The 23,829-nt window shown below is 43.6% G+C and overlaps 1 protein-coding gene across 1 annotated transcript in view; it reads left to right on the top strand.

Annotated features, from left to right (window-relative positions):
* Nucleotides 1-23,829, top strand: part of SDHC (succinate dehydrogenase complex subunit C) — a 37,528-nt gene that overhangs the window by 329 nt on the left and 13,370 nt on the right. The window contains exons 2-4 of the mRNA XM_062192622.1: nucleotides 7,205-7,261; nucleotides 8,755-8,856; nucleotides 20,107-20,168. Coding sequence (XP_062048606.1) covers nucleotides 7,205-7,261; nucleotides 8,755-8,856; nucleotides 20,107-20,168 — 221 coding nt within the window. The remainder of the gene's footprint in view (nucleotides 1-7,204; nucleotides 7,262-8,754; nucleotides 8,857-20,106; nucleotides 20,169-23,829) is intronic.

Here is a 23,829-nt window from a genome sequence, read left to right on the forward strand (position 1 = left end):
CCACCTCGAATACGTCTTCCCAAAATTGCACTGGGGACCGCACCCTGAATTGAGCCCGGAGGCCATCGGTAGCTCTAACTTAACGTCAGCGGATGAGGGGCCGACAGTTTCGAGATCTCCTTGATGGGTTGCGCCTCGAAGAGAGAGTTCTTGGTGTCTGCTGCCTTTGCTTCTAACTCCTGTGAGCACCCGCAGCTGCTGTCCGGGTTCCTAACGGGCCCCAGCCAGAGGGTGAAGGAGGCCGGGATTCTTCCTGGCCTGGCGGTTAGCAAGTGCACCCAGAATACTGCTGGGCTTCCCAGAGTAGCCCAGAGAGCTCATTTTTAGCTCATCTTTTCACTTGGGGTTGGGGGGTGTGTGTATATGAGGGCCCCCGTGTTTCTCTGAAAGACTTCTTCCCTTCTGAACTCTCCGCTGCCTCCGGCTCAGTTTCTACTCAGAGCCTTTCTAGTACCTACCAGCGCCTTATAAGACACTTCTGGTACAAGTCCCAGCCAAGTTCTGTGCCAGCTCTATTTTTGGAAGCTATTTGTTATGGAAAGTTAGCTTCGCTAATGTTTGGATTTCAGATTTTGATTTCCCCAAATATCTTCTCATTGCTTTTTCCACTTTAATCACTCAATATAAGAAGAGAGGGAGTTTGTTTAATTTTTCTCTGTGACAAAATAATTATTGGAGTTGAATCAGTTTTTTTTTTTTTTTTTTTTAAGATTTCTGTATTTATTTGAAAGGCAGAGTTACAGAGAGGCAGAGAGAGAGTCTTCCATCCACCTGGTTCACTCCCCAAATGACCCCAACGGCCAGAGCTGGGCCAGACGGAAGGAAGGAGCCAGGAGCTTCTTCCAAGTCTTCCACATGGGTGCAGGGGCCCAAGGACTTGGGCCATCTTCTACTGCTTTCCCAGGCCATAGCAGAGAGCTGGATGGGAAGTGGAGCAGCCAGGACTTGAACTGGTGGCCATATGGGATGCCTGCATTACAGGCGGCGGCTTCACCCGCTATTCCACAGCGCTGGCCCAAATCAGTTATTTTAATCCTTAATTTTCTCTCTGTCTCTTTTTTCTAACATGCCAAAGCCAGTCTTGCTAGAGCTGTGCTCTGTATTTCAGATGATTTGACAGTAATTGAATGCTTTTGAATTCTTTGGTATATCATATTTTGTTAGCTTTTCGGGGCTTTTGATGGGATTAATATTTGGCTTGAAATGATCATACTAGTTACAAACAGTTCATTGTAACAGTTTCAGGCTGAATATCTAGAAGTAGAGGATCCTTACACAGTTAGCTCGCTCTATCCACAGGTTCTGCATCCTCATAGTCAACCATCTGTGTATTAAAAAGAGAAAAAAAGAAAAGGAAAAATGCCAGAAAGTTCCAAAAAAGCAAAACTTAAATTTTCCAGGAGTGTTAGCCTGAATGCATGTGAATGAAGTTGTGTGTAGGCACACTGCTGTAGCTTCTCACCATGTCACAGGTCCATGGTCTCTCTTTGGCACTCATTTGAACGTTGCCTACTGTCTCTGTGTACCATGTAGTTAGGCCTGTTGTGTTGATGGTTGTGTTTGTATTGCACATGTGCACACTTGTCATTCCCTAAACAATAAAGTGTGCCAACTATTAACAGGTACATTGTATTGGGTATATAAGTAATCTAGACATGAGTTAAAGCATATGGGAGGATATGTGTAGGTTGTATGCAAACAGTGCCATTTTATATAAAGGATTTGAGCATCTTCGGATTTTGCTATCTGCTGGGAGTCTTGAAACCAATCTCCCTTGGATACCAAAGAAAGACTGTACTAATTAAGTGTATCCAAACAATGTCATTTGGAATTGTGTAGCAGTGGGCTAGGATTCAGTGCCAAGAAATAGACTTCTTTTTTTTTTTGACAGGCAGAGTGGACAGTTAGAGAGAGACAAAGGTCTTCCTTTTGCCGTTGGTTCACCCTCCAATGGCTGTCGCAGCTGGTGCGCTGTAGACAGCGCACCGCGCTGATCCGAAGTCAGGAGCCAGGTGCTTATCCTGGTCTCTCCCATGGGGTGCAGGGCCCAGGCACTTGGGCCATCCTCCATGCCGTCCCAGGCCAAGCAGAGAGCTGGCCTGGAAGAGGGGCAACCGGGACACAATCCGGCACCCTGACTGGGACTAGAACCCGACTGGGACTAGAACCCCGTGTGCCGGCGCTGCAAGGCGGAGGATTAACCTATTGAGCCACAGCGCCGGCCTAGACTTCTTTTTTGTTAGTTGTAATTTGAAGCTCTCATGGGAAGGGTGCCTCTTCCTCCATGTCTCAGAAATGCTTTTTTTTTTTTTTATGAGAAATAGGGGATTAAGAACATTATGCCCCAGAAATTCCTAATCTGATTCCCTTTCGCTAAAGGGATTTGGAACTGTGTAAAATGTGCTGACTTAATCTCAAAGGAAAATACCCTCTGAGACATTTGAGGAGCTGGTTTCTAGTTCTGGAAGTATCACTAATTCCATTTATTTTGGTCGAGTCGAGGTCATTGATTCCATGATTATGATTTCAACTCATTTGTGAGTTGAAAATAGTAATATCTTGGGCCTGCTTAAGAGAAACATGGGTTAAACTTTTTAAAATTTTACTTAATTTTAAGTGACAATTCTATATTTTTGTGGTCTACCATATTAAATGTATCTACACTGTGGGCTGGATGGAGCTCATTAGCTTATGTGTTCCCTCACACACTTAGTTTTTTTGGTGGTGAGAACACTTGAAGTCTACCCAGTGAATATCAAGTATACAATAAATTGTTATTAACTGTAAATTTGTTGTACAGTAGGTCTCTTGAATTTATTCTTCCTGAGATTTTATGTCCTTTGACTAGCATCTCTCCAACCTTTCCCACCCTTGGTTAAATGTTAGTAATACTTGGTTAATTAAAATTTATTAGTTACCAGCCAGGTAACAGAAACTCCCTGGCACTCAGTCCAGGACTTGCCAAAGCCAAGAAGGAGACAGAACTAAGCTAAAGGCAGCTGGGTGTCTTACCTGATGTTCAGCTGTGTACAAAGTCACCAAGAGTCATTCACTGGCCAGTGTTATCATATTAAGTGTAATGTGTGAAGCTGCTCTTAATAATATGACTTAACTCACAATTCAGGAGACTGCTTTTAAAAATAAGCATACTCATTCACTAACCTTTTTTTTTTTTTTTTTGAGCCTCTCCCATGTGTCAGACATTATAGGTGCAATAGATCCAAAGTATTCCAGTCTTATCCAGTCTTATGCTTGAAGAGTTCAAAGTCTGCATGGGAGGTACATAAGTAGATTAATTATTAAATAACATAATAAAGGTTTACAAAGAGAGATGGACAAGTAGTGTGGTTGCATAGCAGATGCAACAAGCAAGGCTAAAGAAGTGATTTTTGCCACCTGTGAGTTGGGTTTTGAAGGATTGCTTTATCGGGGTGTGAGGACGGTTCCAGTTAGAAAATAGTATGAGCAATGGCATGTAATCAAGGGGGGCTTGCTTTATCTGAGCATAATGTAGTGTTCAGTTTGGCGGAAGGATAGAGGACTGAAAGGGAATTTGTGAAGGTTGGGTTTGGCCCTGTCCCGAAGTGCGTTGTTTGCCCACTGTTAGGCTCTTACTCTGTCGCAGTGGCGAACTGTTAAAGACTTTTAGGCAGAAGAGTGATGAGATCACCTTCATTTTTCAGGACATTACCATTGATGATACTGATTGGCAGGGAACAGATTGTTGCTAGGAATGTCAGTTTAGGACTTTTTGTTACAGTCTTGTGAGAAATAAAGAGGATGTGGACTAAAGCAGTGGACTGAGGTTTCCTAGATGTCAGTGGTAACTGCATATATATGAGGGTGCTTCAAAAAGTTTATGGAAAATTGAGGTAAAAGATAAGCTTACTTGGTGCAAAAAAAAATTTGAAATCCCATCTTTGAGAAAGTTCATGGAAATGTATAATGTGAAAAAACTACATGGATCACAAAATTTTTGCACTGAAATAAACTTACCTTTAATTCCATTTTCCATGAACTTTGAAAAGTATCCTTGTTTATGGGAATGAGAAAAAAGGAGAAATCAGGGATGACTTAGGTTATAACTTGGATGGTAATAATCATTAAACAGAACTTATTTGTGCAAATGATTGCTTTTTATTGTGTCATTCAGGTTAAATATCTGTTTTATTGTTGATGTTACCTAGACATTTTATGGAACTTTGTGGGATTCCATTAGACTGAGTTTGGATGTCATGTAACAGAAACTCATATTATGGTCACATCTTGTTTTGGACTAAAAATAGTATCCAATTTCACATAGACTTGGCTTTGAATAACTTTTATTTTTCCCCAGAAGTCAGATCCATTTTCAGCAGGTGAATATTTTTGTCACCACTAAGGCTTTCTTTTTTGAAAAAAATCTGATAAGAATTCTAATGACCTCAGGGAGAAAAATGAAATAATAGTATTTTATTTTATCTGTACAAGTGATATACTGTAGTTTAGAGAATGCTTTCCTGTACGTTTCTCCCACCAAGCAATTAGGCAGGTATTATCAATCTCATTTATAAGTGAAAAGCCTGAAGCTTGGTGACTCCCTCAAATTGTACACTTCTTGCAGGCCTAAGACTCTAACCTGGCTTTTTTAGTTTCCAGTGTTCTTATTGTAATACTGTTGGTGCTCCTATCTGGAGAAAAGGGGTTTTTTTAGATTTATTTTATTAATTTGAAAGACAGAGTTACAGGGAGGCAGAGAGAGAAGGGGGAGGAGGGGTCTTCTATCCTTGGTGCACTCTCCAGATGACTGCAATGACTGATCTGAAGCCGGGAGCTTCTTCCAGGTCTCCCACGCAGGTGCAGGGGTCCAAGGAGTCGGGCCATCTTCTACTGCTTTCCCAGGCCATAGCAGAGAGCTGGATCAGAAGTGGAGCAGCTGGGACGCAAACCGGTAGCCACATGGGATGCCAGCACTGCAGGTCGTGGGCTACACCACAGAGCTGCCCCCCCCCCCTTAAAGATTTATGTATTTATTTGACAGGCATAGTTACAGAAAGACAAGGAGAGACAAAGAAGTGTTCCATCTGCTGGTTCACTTCCCAAATGACTGCAACAGCTGGGGCTGGGCTGGGCTGGGCTGAAGCCAGGAACCTAGAACTCCATCTGGGTCTCCCACATGGGTATAGGAGCCCAAGCTTGGGCCATCTGCTGCTGCTTTCCCAGGTATATTAGCAGGGAGCTGGATCAGAAAGCAAAGCAGCTAGGATACAAACTCATGCTCTTATGGGATGTTGGCATTACAGGTGGTGGCTTCACCTGCTGTGCCACGACACTGGCCCCAAAGAAGAGTTTTTAAAATGATAGAATGGTGATTATATTTTTGGAGAAACATATATATTTGGAAGAGGACAGTACTAACTAGATATTATTATAAGTTCTGACTTATTAATTAAAAATAAAATACTGTCACTTTCTAGTTATAATCAACTTCATTCTTAGGTTGAAAAATAACTTTTTATTTTCTTTTTTTTAAAAGCATTTTATGGAAATCCAGTACACATACCAAGAAATACACCTAAATGTAAAGATAAATGAGTTTGAAAAGAAATTTTTTCAGAGATCCTGATTTCACACGAAAAGCCAGGCTAATTATCTACTTTTGACATATTTCACATAAGGTTATGGAGTTGGTGCAAGTAATTTCTGTAAGGGCCTTGTTGAACGTTTACATTGGTATTTGTCTGAGAAACAATAGCTCTAGACAGAGAGCACGCCGTAGATTCCAACCCACATCTGCAAACTCTTGCTGGACAGCCGACGGGCTGGGCCCAGCCTGCTGTGAGGAATGCGTGCCCTGCAACTGGAGAGTCACAGTTCAATTGATTTGTGAGAGATTTGTTCCCACTTCTTTCTTTCTGGGGGAGCCCTGGGTGCACAATGTCTGTATTCACCTCTTGCCTCCAAAGCTGCGAAGAGGGAAGGGCTGAAGAAGGAATTGTTGGTTGGATTTTTCCCTTCCAGTAGCGGGCCCTTCTAGTGTGCTAGTGTAAAACATACGGCTCTTGAAGTGTTTCTGCATCTAGTATCAACGCTGTGAGGGCATCATGAGCTCTTTTAGAAGATGATTGGATCACATAGCTTTCACACAGTGGAGACCTAATAAGCTTTCATAGAATCAATATGTTTTTAATTTTTAATCCCAGAATTTCACTGTCATTGCCTTCATCAGTGCTTTCAGAAAGGTTTGATACAGTGATGTGACCAAAGAGTATAGTGGTTGTGTGGTTGTGTGGTTTTCATAATACTGTGTACACTTGTTCCTTAGGTAAAATGCTTGGTGACACCTTAGTTTTTGATTTGGAAAGCAATTAAAGGGGCCAGTGTCATAGTGTAATGGAAACTGCCTGCTTCGCTGGCATCCAACATGGGTGTTGATTTGAGACCAGGCTGCTGCACTTATGATCCATCTCCCTGCTAATGTGCCTGGAAAAGCAGTGGAAGATGGCTCGAGTGCTTGGGTCCCTGTACACACGTGGGAGACCTGGAAAAAACTCTTGGCTTCGGTCTGGCCCAGCCCTGGCCATCATGGCCATTTGGGGAATGAACCAGCAGATGGAAAATCTCTCTGTCTCTCTCTGTATGTATAAATGTGCCTTTCAAATAAATAAAAACAAATATTAAAGCAATTATAACACTGATGTATACATTTCAAAATTAGCAGCTTTTTAGTGGTAAACTTGTATATCCTCTTTAAGTGCTTTTCCATGGGTTGGGAGAAAAAAATCTTTGCCTTCTCATACTTTCTGCACTGGTGTATGAGAGGCTTTTATTTTTATTTTTATTTTTTTGACAGGCAGAGTGGATAGTGAGAGAGAGAGACAGAGAGAAAGGTCTTCCTTTTGCCGTTGGTTCACCCTCTAATGGCCGCTGCGGCCGGCGCATCTCGCTGATCCGAAGCCAGGAGCCAGGTGCTTCTCCTGGTCTCCCATGCGGGTGCAGAGGCCCAAGCACTTGGGCCATCCTCCACTGCCTTCCCAGACGCATTAATAGAAAGCTGGATCAGAAGCAGAGCAGCCGGGTCTCGAACCAGCACACAACGCAGGCGATGGTTTAACCTGCTATGCTACAACCTCGACCCCACTGGATAAGCTTTTTAAAAATAGATGTTAAAGTACTGAGGTTGATTTCTCAATGTGTGTTAATTCTTGATTCTCTTACCTTGCAGACACGTTGGCCGTCATTGCCTCCGAGCTCACCTTAGTCCTCAGCTCTGTATCAGAAAGTAAGTTTCTAAGTCTGTGGAGATGATTATTTAACTTTTTTCCCTCAGAGAAAAGCAGTCATTGTTGAGTTAGAGTTGGGGGATATGTGTGGAGGCAGGCAGATGTAGACAGTTGACTGAAGACGTAGTAATCCTGGTCACTGTTTTCCTCAGCTCACAGCAGAAGGAAGGCTATTTCTTCTAGATTTTCCTCACTTGCAGATTTTCTACTATCTTTAACTTTATGGATTTGCTCTGACTTCTTTATTCTGTCCTTGGTATTGAATTTTCTGTTTGGGTTTTCTTCCCTTGATCCTTTTTTTCTCTTGTAAACTTTGAGCAGTTTCAGAATGTGGTCTTTAAATATATTTTTTCCTGTTAAACATTAATTCCTAGTCTGTTGACCTCAACAATTGTCACTGTAGTTTTTTCCATAACTTTTTATTTTAGAAATATTTTATACGTTCAGAAAAGTTGCCAGAAAAGTACAGCGGAGTTCTATGTAGCTTTCACCTAGATTCATCAATTGCTAACATTTTGCTATGTTTGCTTATCTCTCTAGATATGAAAATGTTATTTTGTAGATCAAAACTGGTCAAACATTGATAATTTAATGTAGATCGGGATAATATATTTAATTATTGTTTGCATTGAGTCTTTTAAGAATAAGCTGTGAATATCATGACCCTTTACCTCTAAATACTTATCCTAAGAACAAGGAAATATGTAATGTAATTATATAAGCCTGATTAATAAATTTTGAAAATTTAAGGTTGATGAACTCTTATTTAACAGATAGGGTTTTTTAGATTTATTTATTTATTTGAAAGTCAGAGTTACAGAGAAAGAAGGAGAGGCAGAGAGAGAGACAGGTCGTCCATCCGCTGGTTCACTCCCCAGTCAGCTGTGCTGGCTGGAGCTGTGCCGATCCAAAGCCAGGAGCCAAGAGCCAGGAGCTTCTTCCTGGTATCCCATGCAGGTGCAGGGACCCAAGGACTTGGGCCATCTTCTACTGCTTTCCCAGGATATAGCAGAGAGCTGGATTGGAAGTGGAGCAACAGGGACTCAAATTGGCACCCATATGGAATGCTGGCACTGCACTTGGTGGCTTTACTTGCTACGCCACAGCGCCGGCCCCTGTAGTTGGTTTTTCTATTTTCCATTTGTCCCAAATAATGTAATTTATAGAAATGCAAATCCTCTTCACCCATCCAGCATCTAACTAGATGTGCATATTGTACTTGGTTTGTTTTTCTTTCATATTTTAAATATGGACTTGTTTTTTAGTGTTTATCTTTTATGACATTGACATTTTTGAAGAATACAGGCGAGTTTTGTAGTGTTCCTCAAGTTGGGTTTGTCTGATTGTTTCCTAATGATTAGATATACGGTGAATGGAAGAACATGTTCTTCTAATACTGTGGATTTGTCTAGCCCACTTTACCTTTTTAAAAAATTTCTTGTTGTGCAGAATATTAAACCAATGCTTTCAAAACTGTCTTGTTTTGTTTTAGTGCTGTTCCTTTGGGAACCACAGCCAAAGAGGAGATGGAGCGTTTCTGGAGTAAGAACACGAGTTCAAACCGTCCTTTATCGCCCCATATCACTATCTACAGGTAAGGGCTTTGGAATGGAGACTGTAGAGGTAGTGAGTGAGGGTTCTCGAGATGGGTTCTCAGTCTCCTTGTTATTGCCCTCACTTTCACTTGGTATCACTGCTGTATGAGGTGAACTCCTCAGGATAGAGGGAAATAACTTAAGGGTTATATCAGGTCTTTTTCATGTGGAAATGACTACATTTTATCTTCTAAAGGATACTCTATCCTGTAAAATTACCATTCAGAAAATTCTGGTAAGTCAAAAGGCAATTCCTATAAATTAAAAAAAATTTTTTGAAACTATTTCAAATTCACATAAGAATTGCAGAAATAAACCAGAGTTTCCATAAAAACTTTCCCACAGATTCCCAGCTTGTTAACATGTCTGAATGATTTAAGAATAAGTTAATAGGCTGGTGCCGCAGCTCACTAGGCTAATCCTCTGCCTGCGGCGCTGGGACCCTGGGTTCTAATCCCAGTCGGGGCGCTGGATTCTGTCCCCGTTGCTCCTCTTCCAGTCCAGCTCTCTGCTGTGGCCCGGGAGTGCAGTGGAGGATGGCCCAAGTCCTTGGGCCCTGCGCCCTCATGGGAGACCAGGAGAAGCACCTGGCTCCTGGCTTCGGATTGGCGCAGCGTGCCGGCCGCAGTGGCCATTGGGGGGTGAACCAGCGGAAAGGGAAGACCTTTCTCTCTGTCTCTCTCGCTGTCTACTCTGCTGTCCAAAAATAAAAAAGAATAAGTTACAAAGATGATGCCCCACTACTCCCGTATTAGTTTCCAATTGCTGCTATACCAAAGAACCTTTGTGGTTTAAAATAGTACACTTACTGTCTTCCAGTTCCATAGTTTGGAAGTGTGAGGTAGAATTAAGATGTTAGCAGGAGCTGCATTCTCTTCTGGAGGCTCTTGGGAAAACTTGCTTTCTTTGTCTTTTCCAGTTTCTAGAGGCCACCCACATTCCTCAGCTTACAGTCTTCCTACATCTTCAAAGCAGGCAGTGGTAGAGGCTTTCTCATTTTGTATCACTCTGACCTTTTCTACCTCCCTCTTCCACTTTTGAGAACCCTGTGGTTACATTTGGACCTACCCAAACAATCTAGGACAATGCACCTATCTCAAGGTCCTTAATTTACTCATACCTACAAAGTTCCTTGTGTGATATACAAGGTAAAATATTCACAGATTCTGGGGATTAAGACACTGAGGCCTTTGGAGGAGGGGCAGTAACATCACTCTGCCTACCACAGTCCTCCTCGTGGCCCTTCACAGGTTATGTATATACCATGTGCAAAATTAATTCACCCCATCCCATTGGCCTTTAACCCACTACAGCCTTCAACCCATTTCAGCATCAACTCAAAAATCTTAAAATTTCATCTAAACCTTACCATCTAAATTAAGTATGGGTGATGCTCTAGATATAATCCCTTCTGGGGCACAATTCCTGTTCATTTGTGAAACTCAAGAAGCAAGTTACCTGCTCCCAGGATGCAGTGGTGGGATAGACATAGGATACCGATTATAGATGTTCCCATTCAAAGGGTGAGAAAATGGAAGGAGACAAGGAGTCTGTGGTTCCAAGCAACTTGGGGGTTCGGCCAAGCAAGCTCCATTTGGTTTCAGGGCCTAAGAGTGATCCTTTGAGGCTTCTGGCTCTGCTCTCTGGGCTTTAGCTCCACCTTCCGTTCTCCCTTTTTCATGAAAGGTGGTACATGTTTTTATGGTTGAGTAGTTTTATTCTTTTTATTGTTTGTAGCTGAGTAGTTTTGTCACCTGGTTCTTGTCTGTGGAATTTTAAGAGTATGACAACCCTCTTTCATTTCATCTTCAGTCACTTTTAGTTGGTGTGGGCAGTATTTCTATTGGTATAACATTCTGAAGAACCTTGTGGGTTTCCTGTGTGTGTTGTGGGAGTTCACTCCATTAGACAAGACCCCCTTGCGGGTCTTTTCTGACGAATCCCATCTGTGTTTTTGTCATCTGCTGAGAAGATCTGGAGAATATTTTAGTAATGTGTTCAGTCATGCTGTGCAGCCTTTTATGTGACTGAATATCTGGCCTCGTGGTCTTTGTGAGGTATTAACAAAAAAGTATGTGGCCACGTTCTTGACTCTCAACAGTGAATGCTTTTTTTTTTTTTTTAATTCTATCTGTGAAGGCTGAGAATTCCCTGAATCCTTTTTTTAAATTTAATTATTTATTTATTTATTTATTATTTTTATCTGGAAGGCAGAGTGACAGAGGGAGAGAAACAGAGCCATACAGAGAGAGATTGTCCATCTGCTGGTTCAGTCTCCAAATGCCTGCAACCGCTGGGGCTGGACCAGGACAAAGCCAGAAGTCTAGAACTCCATCCAGGTCTCCCTCATGGGTGCACCTGCTGCGTCCCAGGGTGCACATCAGCAGGGAGCTGGATTGGAAGTGAGGGAGGACTTGGGTCCAGGCACTCTAGTACAGATGCAGGAGTCCCAAGCAGCAGCTCAGGTGCTGTGCTACAACACCTGTCCGCCTACCCCCTTTTTTTTTTTTTGAAAAGCAGAGAGAGACACAGAATGTACTCTCAGTTCCTTCCTCAAATACTCCCAACAACTGGGGCTGGGCTGAACTGAAGCCAGGAACCAAGAACTCAGTCCAAATCTCCCATGTAGGTGGTAGGGACCCAACTACTTGAGCCGTCATCTTCTATCTCCGAGGATCTGCATTAACAGGAAGCTGGAATCAGGAGCCAGAGCTGGGATTCAAGCCCAGATCAAGACTCTGATGTGGGCCACAGGCATCTTAACTGCCAGGCCAAATGCCTGCCCTCTGGTTCCTTTTTGTTTGCCAGTTCTCCCATCAGTCTGTGTTTTTCCTTTCACGTTTTACTTTATGCAGCAGGAAACAGTCCAGCTGCAGCCTCAGGGAGTTCTGCTTCCCACTTCACTGCAGGACGTAATTCTGCTAAGCTCTCTGCCCTGTTCAAGTGTGACAAGGATTCCTTTTCCAGTTTTTAATAACATGTTCTTCATTTCGAACTCTCACCAGTAGTATTTTTAACATCTCTCTCTATATTTTTTAAGATGAAGTGACTTCTTAAAAAAAGGTGTATTTATTTACTTACTTTTATTTTGAAAGAGTTACAGAGAGAGGGAGAGTCAGAGAGAAAGATCTTTCATCCACTGGTTCACTCCCCAAGTGGCTGCAACAGCTGGGACTGGGCTAGGCTGAAGCCAGGAGCCCAGAACTCCATCTGGGTCTCCCACATGGGTGGCAGGGTCCCAAGCACATGGGCCATCTTCTGCTGTTTTCCCAGGCATGTTAGCAGGGAACTGGATTGGAAGTGGAGCAGCTGGGACTTGAACCTGTGCTTTTATGGGGTGCCAGGTTGTGGGCGGTAGCTTAACCCACCATGTTACAATGCTGCCCCCCCCAACATCCATATTTCTACCCACACTTTGTTCTTGACAATGTAGGTATTTTCCAAGACAATATGTGCTTTCTCTACCATACTACTCATTTCATTCTGAGTCTTCACTAGCTGAATTGTTAGCATCCACATTTATTTTTTTGAACAGCTTTTTTTTTGTGGTATGTCGTATAATTCACATATTTAAAAGTGTAAAATTCAGTGACTTTTGATACTTGCAGAGTTGTATAACCATTACCACAATCAACTTTAGAGTATTTTCATCACCACCCAAAGGAACCCATACCTTTTAGCTGTCACCAGCAATCCCTCATCTTCCTTCTAGATAACCACACATATGTGCTCCTTTGTCACTGCCTTGTTTTACTTAGCATGACATTTTCACAGCTCATCTGTGTTGTAGCATGTATCAGTGCTCCATTCCTTTATGTAGGCCAAAGAATATTCCAATTTATGGACATAATCCATTTTATTTACCCATTCAGTTATTGGTGCACATTTGAGTTGTTTGTGCTTTTTAGCTACAATGAATAATGTTTCTATGACCATTCATAATTAATGTTTCATTTCTTTTGATTACATATGTAAGGGTAGAATTGCTGCATCGAGTGATAATTCTGTTTGGCATTTTGAGAACATTTGCCAGACTGTATTCTGTTTTGGCTGCATCCTTTTACGTTTCCACCAGCAGAGCATGAGGGTTCCAGTTTTTCCACATCTTTAACAACACAATGTAACATCCATTTTTTAAAAAAGATTTATTTTTATTTATTTGAAAAAGTTACAGAGAGAGGTAGAGACAGAGAGAGAGGTCTTCCATCTGCTGGTTCACTCCCCAGATGGCTATAACAGCCAGAGCTGTGCTGATCCGAAGCCAGGAGCCAGGAGCTTCTTCCGGGTCTCCCACATGGGTGCAGGGACCCAAGGACTTGGACCGTCTTCCACTACTTTCCCACGCCACAGCAGAGCTGGATAGGAGAGGAGCAGCCAGGACTAGAACCGGTGCCCATATGGGATGCCGGCGCTTCAGGCCAGGGCTTTAACCCGTTGTGCCACAGTGCCAGCCCCAACATCCATTTTTCTATCAGTAGTCTTTTTAGGGCAATTTAGCCCCCCCCCCCCCTTTTTTTTTTTTTTAAATTGTGGTCCTAAATATTCTCCCAGCATCTTGAACTGCCCAATTTTAAATTCATTCCCACATTTTGGGGTACTTATTACAACAGCACTTCTAGGCACCACAGTCTGTTATTTTCTGTTTGCTGCCTGCAACAAGTTACAACCAGCAACCACCTTCATAGGTTCTGTATCCATGGATCTATGAACAGAACTGAGGAGTAAAAATATTTGGGGGAAAAAAAATTGTGTCTCTACTGAATGTGTACACTCTTTCTTTTTCTTGCTCTCTTTCTTTATCCCTCTCTCCTTCCCTCCTTTCATTCCTTCCTTGCTTCAGATTTATTTATTTGAAAGGCACCATGACAGAGAGAATGAGATTTTCCATCTGTCCCCATCACCCCCAAATGGCCACAACAGCAGGGCTGGGCCAAGCCAAAGCCAGGAGCTAAGAACTCCATCCTGGTCTCCCACGTGGGTGGCAGGAGCCCAAGTACTTGGGCCATTTTCTGCTGCCTACCGAGGTGCACTTAGCTGTAAACTAGATTAGAAGCAGAGTAGTTGGGACTCAAATCAGCCTCTAATATGGGATGCTGGCACTGCAAGCAGCAACTAACCTGCTGTGCCACAACACCGGCCCCTGGACCTGTTTATCTTTATTCCCAAAACAATACAATGTAACACATATTTACATAGTATTTGCATTGTATTAGATATTCTGGTTTTTTTAAAAAGAAAATACTTATTTATTTGAAAGGCAGAGTGACAGAGAGAGAGAAATATCTTTCATCCCCTAGTTCACTTCCCAAAGACACAACAGCCAGAGCTGGGCCAGGTCCAAGTCAGGAGCCCAGAACTCAATCTGGATCTCTCCTGTGGGTGGCAGGGGCCCAAGCACTTGAGCTATTTTGTGCTGCATCCCAGAATGCATTAGCAGGAAGCTGGAGACTTGACCCCACACCCTGATATGGGATGTGGGCATCACAGGCTGGCCTTAACCCACTGTGCCGTAGCATCTCCTCCTGTATTAGGTATTCTTGATGATGTGAAGTATGTGGGAGGGTGTGTGTAGTTGTGTATAAACACTATGCCGTTTTATATCAGGGATTTGAGCACCTGTGGATTTTGGTATCCATGGTGTTCTTGGAACCAATGCCGTGAGAATACCAGGAAACCTATACTGCAAACTTGGTGGCTTAACGCAGCATAAATTTGTTATCTAAAAGTTCTGTAGGTCAGAAGTTTGATACAAGCCTCCCTGAGCTAAAATTAAGGTATCGGCAGAGCTGCATTTCCGTCTGGAAGCTCTGGGAAGAATCCATTTCCTGTCATTTTCCAGCTTCTGCAGTCTGCCTGAATTCCTCGGCTCAGCGCCGCCTCCTTCCACTTGCAGAACCAGCAATGGCGGGTTGAGATTTCTGGTCACTTCCTGTTGACCCGGTTCCTGTCATTACATGTCTTTTCGGGATCTCCTTTTCTGTCAGCTTCTTCCACTTTTGAAGATCAGTGTCATTTTGTTGGGCCCATCTGGGTTATTTAGGAGCCAGGAGCTTCTTCCAGGTCTCCCACGGGAGCTCAGGGGCCCAAGCATTTGGGCCATCTTCTACTGCTTTCCCAGGCCTAGCAGAGAGCTGGATCAAAAGTGGAACAGCTGGGACTTGAACCGGTGCCCATATGGGGTGCCAGCACTGCAGACAGCGGCTTTACCCACTGCGCCACAGCACAGGCCCCTATAACTGTCATTATTTTGATATTCAAATTATTTGATATTTGGCCAGTGGCATTCTTCAGGAAGGATCTTGTGAAATAAGTATCTGAGAAATATTTATTCCTGTGAAAAAAATCACTATCTATATCTGTATGGCCTCAAACACTCCCCCAACATCCGTGTGTATGTAAGAATATACATAAATGTGTACCTCTCTGTTTATCTGTTGTCCTCAGAAGTGGTGTGAATAACTGATTTTGCTTGTGTCTTCTAAGGAAAAAAATCTCCATAGTGTTTTTTTTTTTTTTTTTTAAGCTAACCCAGCAAAGTGTCTTGAGCTCTCCTACCCTGTTTTCTTGGATTCCTTCCAGGGAGGCTGGCCATTTTTTAACCACCTCCACAAATACCACAGCCCTTCAGTTTTTTTCCAACCCAGATTCCTGGGATAATTCTGATTGCAAAAAGTGAATATTCTGCTAAAACAGAAGAAAGCTGATAGGTGATCTCAGTTGTTGCTTCTTCATGATGAACATTTTCTTTTTTCCCAGAGAGTAAAGATTTGGGGGAGGGTTGTAATGATGAAGGGTTCCCAAATTATTCTGAATCTGTATTTAAGTCCTGACCTTTTTTCACAGGTCTCTTAAAAAAAAAAAAAAAAGATTTATTTATTTATTTGAAAAGCAGAGTTACAGAGAGAGAGAGGGAGAGAATGAGAGAGAGGAAGGGACAGAGACAGATCTTCCATCCACTGGTTCACTCCGCAAATGGCTGCAACGGCTGGAGCTGGGCCAGTCTGAATCCAGGAGCCAGGAGCCTCTTCTGTGTCTCCCACACGGGTGCAGGGCCCAGGCACTTCGAGCCAGCCTCCACTGTTTTCCCAGGTGCATTAACAGGGAATTGGATCAAAAGTGGAGCAGCTGGACCCAAATGGGATGCCGGTGCCACAGGCGGAGGCTTTGCCTATTACGCCACAGTGCCAGCCCTTCACAAGTCTTCTAAAGAATACTAGTAGATGGAAAAACTGAATCTTTTTGCTACCTTGTTTTCTCTTCTATTTTTGAAACCCCAGACACACTTGTGGAAAAAAGAAACAGCAGGGGACATAGGGTGATTTCCAGTGATATGTCAGGGAAGATGTTTGAGATATCTGCAACCGCATTTTCTATTATTAACTTTTAGAGTTTTTTGCAAGAGGCATGGAAATAAATGATTAGTGATGTTGAACATCTTTTCATTTATTTATTGGCCATTTGTATATCTTCTTTGGAGAAATGCTTTTACTTTCTTGACAGTATTATTTGCTGTTAGATCTCTTGCTGAAATTCATATATCCTATGCCTCTGGCATTCCTTTGATTAATAGTCTGTTGAAGTAAAAAAAAGGAGGGGCTGGCATTGTGGCATAGCGGGTAAAGCCTCCACCTGCGAGGCCAGCATCCCATATGCGTGCCGGTTCAAGTCCTGGTTGCTCCTCTTGGTTTTTTTGTCTTTTGTTGTTGTTGTTATTTTGCAAGATTTATTTTACTTGCTTGAAAGACAGATAAAGCGAGAGGTAGAGACAGAGTGAGGTCTTCCATCCTCTGTTTCACTCCCCAAATGGCTTGCAAATGGCAGGAAATGAGCCAATTTGAAGGCAGGAGCCAGTAGCTCCTTCCGGGTCTCCCATGTGGATGTAGGGGCCCAAGGACCTGGACCATCCTCCACTGCTTTCTCAGGCACATTAGCAGGGAGCTGGATTGAAGGTGGAGCAGCTGGGCCTTGAACCAGCACCTGTACAGGATGCTGGTGCTGCAGGCCGTCCCCCAGTTGCTCCTTTTCGATCTACCTCCCGGCTAATGGCCTGGAAAGCAGTGAAAGATGGCCCAAGTGCTTGGCCCCTGCACCAGCCTGGAAGACTCAGAAGAAGCTCCTAACTCTTTTGGCTTCGGCCTGGCCCCAGTGCTGGCCATTTTGGTCATCTAGGGAGTGAATCCGTGGATGGAAAATTTCTCTTATTTGTATCTCCCTCTCTGTAACTCTGATTTTCAAATGAATAAATAAAAAGTTAACTTAAAGGAAAGAAAGGAACTAAAATTAATATAAGTTCAGATGAATAGAATTCTTTGCTCATAGTGTGCTTGGTACTCTTTTAGGAGTTGGCAATGTAGAGATAATTAAGAGAATCTTTGTCAAAGGATCTCAGCCTTACCTGTAAAAACTGTTTTTCTTAAAGGAAAATCCTACTGACCCCCTAGTGATCACCTTTCTTTAAGTTAGTTAACGCAGTCTTTTTTTTTTTTTTTTTTTTTTGACAGGCAGAGTGGACAGTGAGAGAGAGACAGAGAGAAACGTCTTCCTTTTGCCGTTGGTTCACCCTCCAACGGCCGCCGCGGTAGGCGCGCTGCTGCTGGCGCACCGCGCTGATCCGATGGCAGGAGCCAGGTGCTTATCCTGGTCTCCCATGGGGTGCAGGGCCCAAGCACTTGGGCCATCCTCCACTGCACTCCCTGGCCACAGCAGAGAGCTGGCCTGGAAGAGGGGCAACCGGGACAGGATCGGTGCCCCGACCGGGACTAGAACCCGGTGTGCCGGCGCCACAAGGCGGAGGATTAGCCTATTGAGCCGCGGCGCCGGCCTTTTTTTTTTTTTTTTTTTTACAGGCAGAGTGGACAGTGAGAGAGAGAGAGACAGAGAGAAAGGTCTTCCTTTGCCATTGGTTCACTCTCCAATGGCCGCCGCGCTGTGCTGATCCGAAGGCAGGAGCCAGGTGCTTCTCCTGGTCTCCCATGCGGGTGCAGGGCCCAAGCACTTGGGCCATCCTCTACTGCACTCCTGGGCCATAGCAGAGAGCTGGCCTGGAAGGGGGGCAACTGGGACAGAATCCGGCGCCCCAACTGGGACTAGAACCCTGTGTGCCAGCGCCGCTAGGCGGAGGATTAGCCTGTTGAGCCATAGCACCGGCTGTTAACGCAGTCTTGATTTTTAGATTCTTACCTGTTGTTTGCACAGGGAGTGGGGAGGATGACTTGGCTCTGTTCTAAGATATTTGGACCCTTACCTGGAAAACAAAGACTGGGAGCTGAATCAATACAGAGATCTAGGGGCAGGTGTTTTGGCACGTTGGGGTTAAGCTCTGCTTGAGATGCCCACATCCCATATTGGAGTTCCGGTTTGAGTCTGGTGACTCTGTTTCTGATCTAACTTCCTGCTAACATGCCTGGGAGGCAGTGGATGGTGGCCCAAGTACTTAGGTCCCTGCTACCACATGAGAGACCCGGATTGAGTTCCTGGCTGTTGTCTTTGCCTGGCCCAGCCCCAGCTGTTGGGATCATTTGGGGAGTGAACCAGTGGATGGAAGACCTCTCTCTCTCTCTCTTCACTCCTGTTTCCTCCCTCCCTCCCTTCCCCCCTCTCCCCTTCCTTCTATCACTCTTAGTACCTGCTCATTACTAAGCAAACCAAATATGATATAAACCATTTTTAAAATTTGTGGTAGCATTTGAATTCAGCCAGCTCTTTCATTCATGGGATTTAGTTCATCTGTGCCAATAGCTCTACACGCATTTGGAATGCTAAGTGATGTCTTAAAGTTTCCTTACTTTTTAGTGTTTCGTTTGTTTCAAATCAATATTTGTTTTTTCTCAGTCTGATAATCATTCTCCTTGACAAACAAAACAGTTGAGCAATATGTTCTGCACTTTGTCATCAATTAACATAAACTGTTTCTCTGGGTTAGGAGGCTTGCTTTTTCTGAATACAATCTTAAAAGCCCCTTTTTGTTCAGGATATTTTTGCAAGCCTCAGCTGGGTATTGGTTTCCTGATTCTTCTCACCAAGTTATGCCATTGTTTTCTGTTTGTCTTTGGTTGCATGGCTCTTCTCCCACCTTTTGAATTTATCCTGTTAAATCTGAGTTAATCGGAGTGGTATCTTTTTCTTTTTGAGATCTTTTTCAATCTCTCCTCCTTAAGAGTGTTGAGTGTATTATCGGATTATGCTCAGTATTCCATGTTTAAACTGACATTTCAGGATGAAAGTTAACTTTCTCCAAAGACTCCTGTTCTTTCCATTTTACCAACAAGTCCTCTCTTCAGCAGGAGAACTAACAGTGTTGCTTGTCCTTCTATGGAGATACTTTGGCAAATTGATGATTCCTGGTTTATAAAGGGGTTTGATGACAAAGTAGTTCAGAACTGCTCTGGATTAAGAAATATATACTACATCTAAAATTGGATGTAAAAATATGGAATAGGTAATTTATTTGGGAATAAGTGGGATTGATGTTCAGTTCGGATAGTTGGGGGTGTACAATAAGGGAGAAATCAAGGGTGACTACATATTATGTGAAACCGTGGATAAACAAAATTCACTTAGGTTGTCTTCTACTGTGGTGTTATGACTAGAGAAACACAGGGACCCAGAGGCTGTGTTCCAGTGATTACTTTCCAACTTACCAACTTTAATAGGCATCTTTGACTAACATTGCTTCTCCTTGTACGAGTTTGTAGAATTGTTACCTCTTCTCAGCTTGTCTGACGCAGTCTGGTAAAACATATTGCACATTCCTTTATGTAAATCAGTTTTCTTATTTTCATATTAGAAAGTGGAGTCCTTGCAGTGGGCGTTGTGGCACAGTGGGTTACGCCACTGTGTGATACACCTGCATCCCATGTGGGACTGATGGTTGGAGTCCTGGCTACTCTGTTTCCAATTCAGCTTCCTGCTAATGCAGTGGATAATGGCCTGGTACTTGGGTGCTACCCACATGGGAGACCCCAGTGGAGTTCCTGGCTCCTGGCTTTGGCCTGACCCAGCCCTGGCTGTTGTGGGCATTTGGGGAGTGAACCAGCAGATGGAAGATCTTGCTCTCTTTCTGTCAGTCTGCCTTTCAAATAAATAAATAAATAAAATCTTAAAAAGTGGAAACCCAGGAATATGAACTGTTTTGTTTTTCTGAAAATAGTGCTTATTTCAGACTTAGTTTATATTCTTTTTGCCCAGATGGACTCTACTGTGGTGTCATCTTTTCCTTTCTAAAATTGTCTTCGTGTGTTTCTTTGCAGTTGGTCTCTTCCCATGGCAATGTCCATTTGCCATCGTGGAACCGGTGTTGCCTTGAGTGCAGGTACGTATGAGTCCTTTTTAAAAAAAAAAAAAAAAAAAGATTTATTTATTTATTTATTTGAAAGGCAGAGTTACAGAGAGGCAGAGGCAGAGAGACAGAGAGAGGTCTTCATTTGCAGATTCACTCCCCAGATGGCCACAATGGCTGGAGCTGTGCTTATCCAAAGCCAGGAGCCAGGAGCCTCTTCCATGTCTCCCACACAGGTGCAGGGGCCCAAGGACCTGTGCCATTTTTCACTGCTTTCCCAGGCCATGGCAGAGAGCTGGATCAGAAGTGGAGCATCTGGGACTCAAACTGGCGCTTATATGGGATGCTGGCGCTGTAGGCGGTGGCTTTATCCGCTATGCCACAGCACCAGCCCCTTGTATGTGTACTTTTTTCTTTTTTTCTTTTTTTAAGATTTATTTATTTACTTGAAAGTCAGAGTTACATGCAAAGAGAAGGAGAGGCAGAGAGAGAGAGAGGTGTTCCATCCGCTGGTTCACTCCCCAATTGGCTGCAATGGCTGGAGTTGTGCCGATCCGAAGCCAGGAGCCAGGAGCTTCCTCCAGGTCTCCCACACCGGTGCAGGGGCCCAAGGGTTGGGCCATCTTCTACTGCTTTCTCAGGCCATAGCAGAGAGCTGGATTGGAAGTAGAGCAGCCGGGACACGAACCGATGTCCACATGGGATGCTGGCACTGCAGGTGGCAGCTTAACCTGCTATGCCACAGCGCCAGCCCCTGTATGTGTACTTTTATACACACGCTCACACTCATGTTTCTTTGAAGAATTTTGCTATTTCTGTGACTCTTATCACTGCCCCCTTTGCAACTCAGCAGCTTAAATTAGAGTGAATGATGGTCCTTTTATTCATTTATTCATTCACTTGCTTAATAATTAATTGAGTTCCCACTATGTTCAGCTTCTCTTAGCAGATTTTTATTTTAAAAAATGTATTTGAGGGGCCAGCGCTGTGGTGCGGCAGGTTAACGCCATGGCCTGAAGTGCCAGCATCTTATATGGGCACTAGTTTGAGACCCGGGGGCTCCACTTCTGATCCAGCTCTCTGCTATGGCCTGCGAAAGCAGTGAAAGATGGCCCAAGTCCTTGGGCCCCTGCACCCATGTGGGAGACCTGGAAGAAGCTCCCGGCTCCTGGCTTCAGATCGGCACAGTGACCAATTGGGGAGTGAACTAGCGGGTGGAGGACCTCTCTCTCTCTCTGCCTCTCCTCTCTCTGTGTAACGCTGACTTTCAAATAAATGAATCTTTTTTAAAAAAAAGTATTTGAAAGGCAGAGAGACAGATATGGATTTCCCATCTACCAATTCACTCCCCAAATGCCCTTAACCTTAACAGCCAGGGCTGGGCCAAGAACCAAGAACTCAACTTATGTCTTCCACGTGGGTGGCAGGCACCCAAGTACTTGAGCCATCACCCGTTGCCTGCTGGAGCATGCGTTTGCAGGCAGTTGGAATCGGGGACCAAAGCTGGGACCTGAACATTCTGAGCAGCATCCCAGTTGCTACGCCAAGCACCTACCCTGTCTTAGCAGATTTTTAACTCACTTCCTAGTACTTCCTGACGTTATAGTTTTTGAAAGTATAGAGAACAGAAACAGATATATAATAAAGATGGATTGGCTGGCTGCTCACTGATGAAATGCAGTCCCAGGTCAGTCATCACCCAAATTCTTCCAGGAAGTCAGTTTCAGCACCATTCTGTCACCTAAAATTGATTAGACTCCAGTAGATTTACTAACCAGTTTCTTGAAATCTTGGTTTACACAGAAGAGTGCATGTTCATTCTTTTGCATAATATGAAATAGAACTGCAGAGTGAATTGGTCTTACATAATTAGTACATCCTTTCAGGTGGGAACATTTATTCCATGAAATGTGGATTATAAGCAGGTTTCTGGGATTTGATGTATCTTCACAGCATATACTTTAGAAGACGATAGGCTAGATTCTTTAGTTTCCTCTGGCCAATGCTAGAGACGGGCACATTTTTGCTTTTGTAGCTTTCCTCTAGCCTTTAGGGTATTATTTCCTCACTCCACCAAAAAGGGGGAAAAAAACAACTAGATCAGGTCCCTTAGATACATGCTCTCAAAGCATTCTGGTTGTAATTTGTTCATTGTCATTCTACTGGATTGTGTGTTCTGTGAGGGCTTAGATTGCATCTATCAGTATTTTTATCAAATAACTCTTTTTCTTCAAAAGATCATGGGAAATATGTATTATGAAAAAAACTGAGCATGAGTTTCAAAAATTTGTGCACCAAAATAAATATCTTTTCTATTTTCCATGAACTTTTGATGTCCTTTTGTGTTTGTTTTCCAACTGGCTCTGGCCATATCTTATTTTGCTCCCCTGCACCTGACTGTAACAACTACCTAACTAGTATTCCAGTACTGCTATTTCTGTGTGTATGATTACTAGTTAGCTGAAATCTGCTCTTTTCAGTGGGAGAAGAGATTATCAGGCATTATTAGAGAGCTGCATAGGCAAATCTGAGTTTGTTCTCTGTAAGTCTCCTTGAGATGCCTGGTGAGCTTGTGTTCTCTCTTCTAGCAAACGTAATTCAGCACATGTGTGGTGCTCTCACATAGAACAGATGCAAACCAAGAGTGGTGAAATGCTTTAGGGGCCAGCATTGTGGCAGTCGCTAAAGCCACTGCCTGGGATGTTGGCTTCCATATGCATGCCTGTTGGAGTCCTGGCAGCTCTACTTCCCATCCAGCTCCCTGCTAATGGCCTGGGAAAGCGGCGGAAGATGGCCCAAATGTGTAGGCCCTTGCCACCCATATGGGAGACCTAGAAGAAGCTTCTGGCTTCTGGCTTCACCCTGGCCCAGCTCTGGCCATTATGGCCATCTGGGGAGTGAACCAGTCAATAGAAGATTTTTCTGTCTCTGTCTGTCTCTCTCTTTCTTTCTCTAACTCTTTCAAATAAATCTTTAAGAAAAAAAAAAGAGACTTATATATAGAGAGAAGGAGAGGTGGAGAGAGAGAGATCTTCAATCTGCTGGTTCTCCCCCCAATTTGCTGCAGTGGCCGGAGCTGCGCCGATCCGAAGCCAGGAGCTTCTTCCAGGTCTCCCATGCGGGTGCAGGGGCCCAAGGACTTGGGCCATCCTCTACTGCTTTCCCAAGCCATAGCAGAGAGCTGGATCAGAAGTGGAGCAGTTGAGACTCAAGCCGGCAGCCATATGGGATGCTGGCAATGCAGGCGGTGGCTTTACTTGCTATACTACAGCGCTGGCCCCTAAATAAATCTTAAAAAAAAAAAAAAAAAAAAAAAGAAAAGAAAAAAAAGAGCTGCTAGCTAGCACACATTCTGTTCCAAGCTGATAGTACTGGATCCTTTGCTGGCAAATGAGAATAAGCTCATGACTTTGAACATCATATAAATCCCTGCTATCCATTCATGCTTTTCTCCTATGAATAGTCTTTGACTTTGGCCTAGGGAATAATAGAAAATATCTTGCCTATAATCAGTGTGAAATCATATACTGAGAGACACAAGCCCCACTGTTTACCTGGTGTAAAACTTCAAGTCCCTCTACTTCTTTGCTTTTGATACTTCAGCCTGGGAGCAAAGCCTTATTCACATCAGGCATCATGACCAACTTGTCAGGAGGTGGCCCCTTGAGCAGAGTAGAGCAGAAGACAGCCCTCG

This window comes from Lepus europaeus, chromosome 5, assembly GCF_033115175.1.
Source record: "Lepus europaeus isolate LE1 chromosome 5, mLepTim1.pri, whole genome shotgun sequence".
Taxonomy (NCBI): Eukaryota; Metazoa; Chordata; class Mammalia; order Lagomorpha; family Leporidae; genus Lepus; species Lepus europaeus.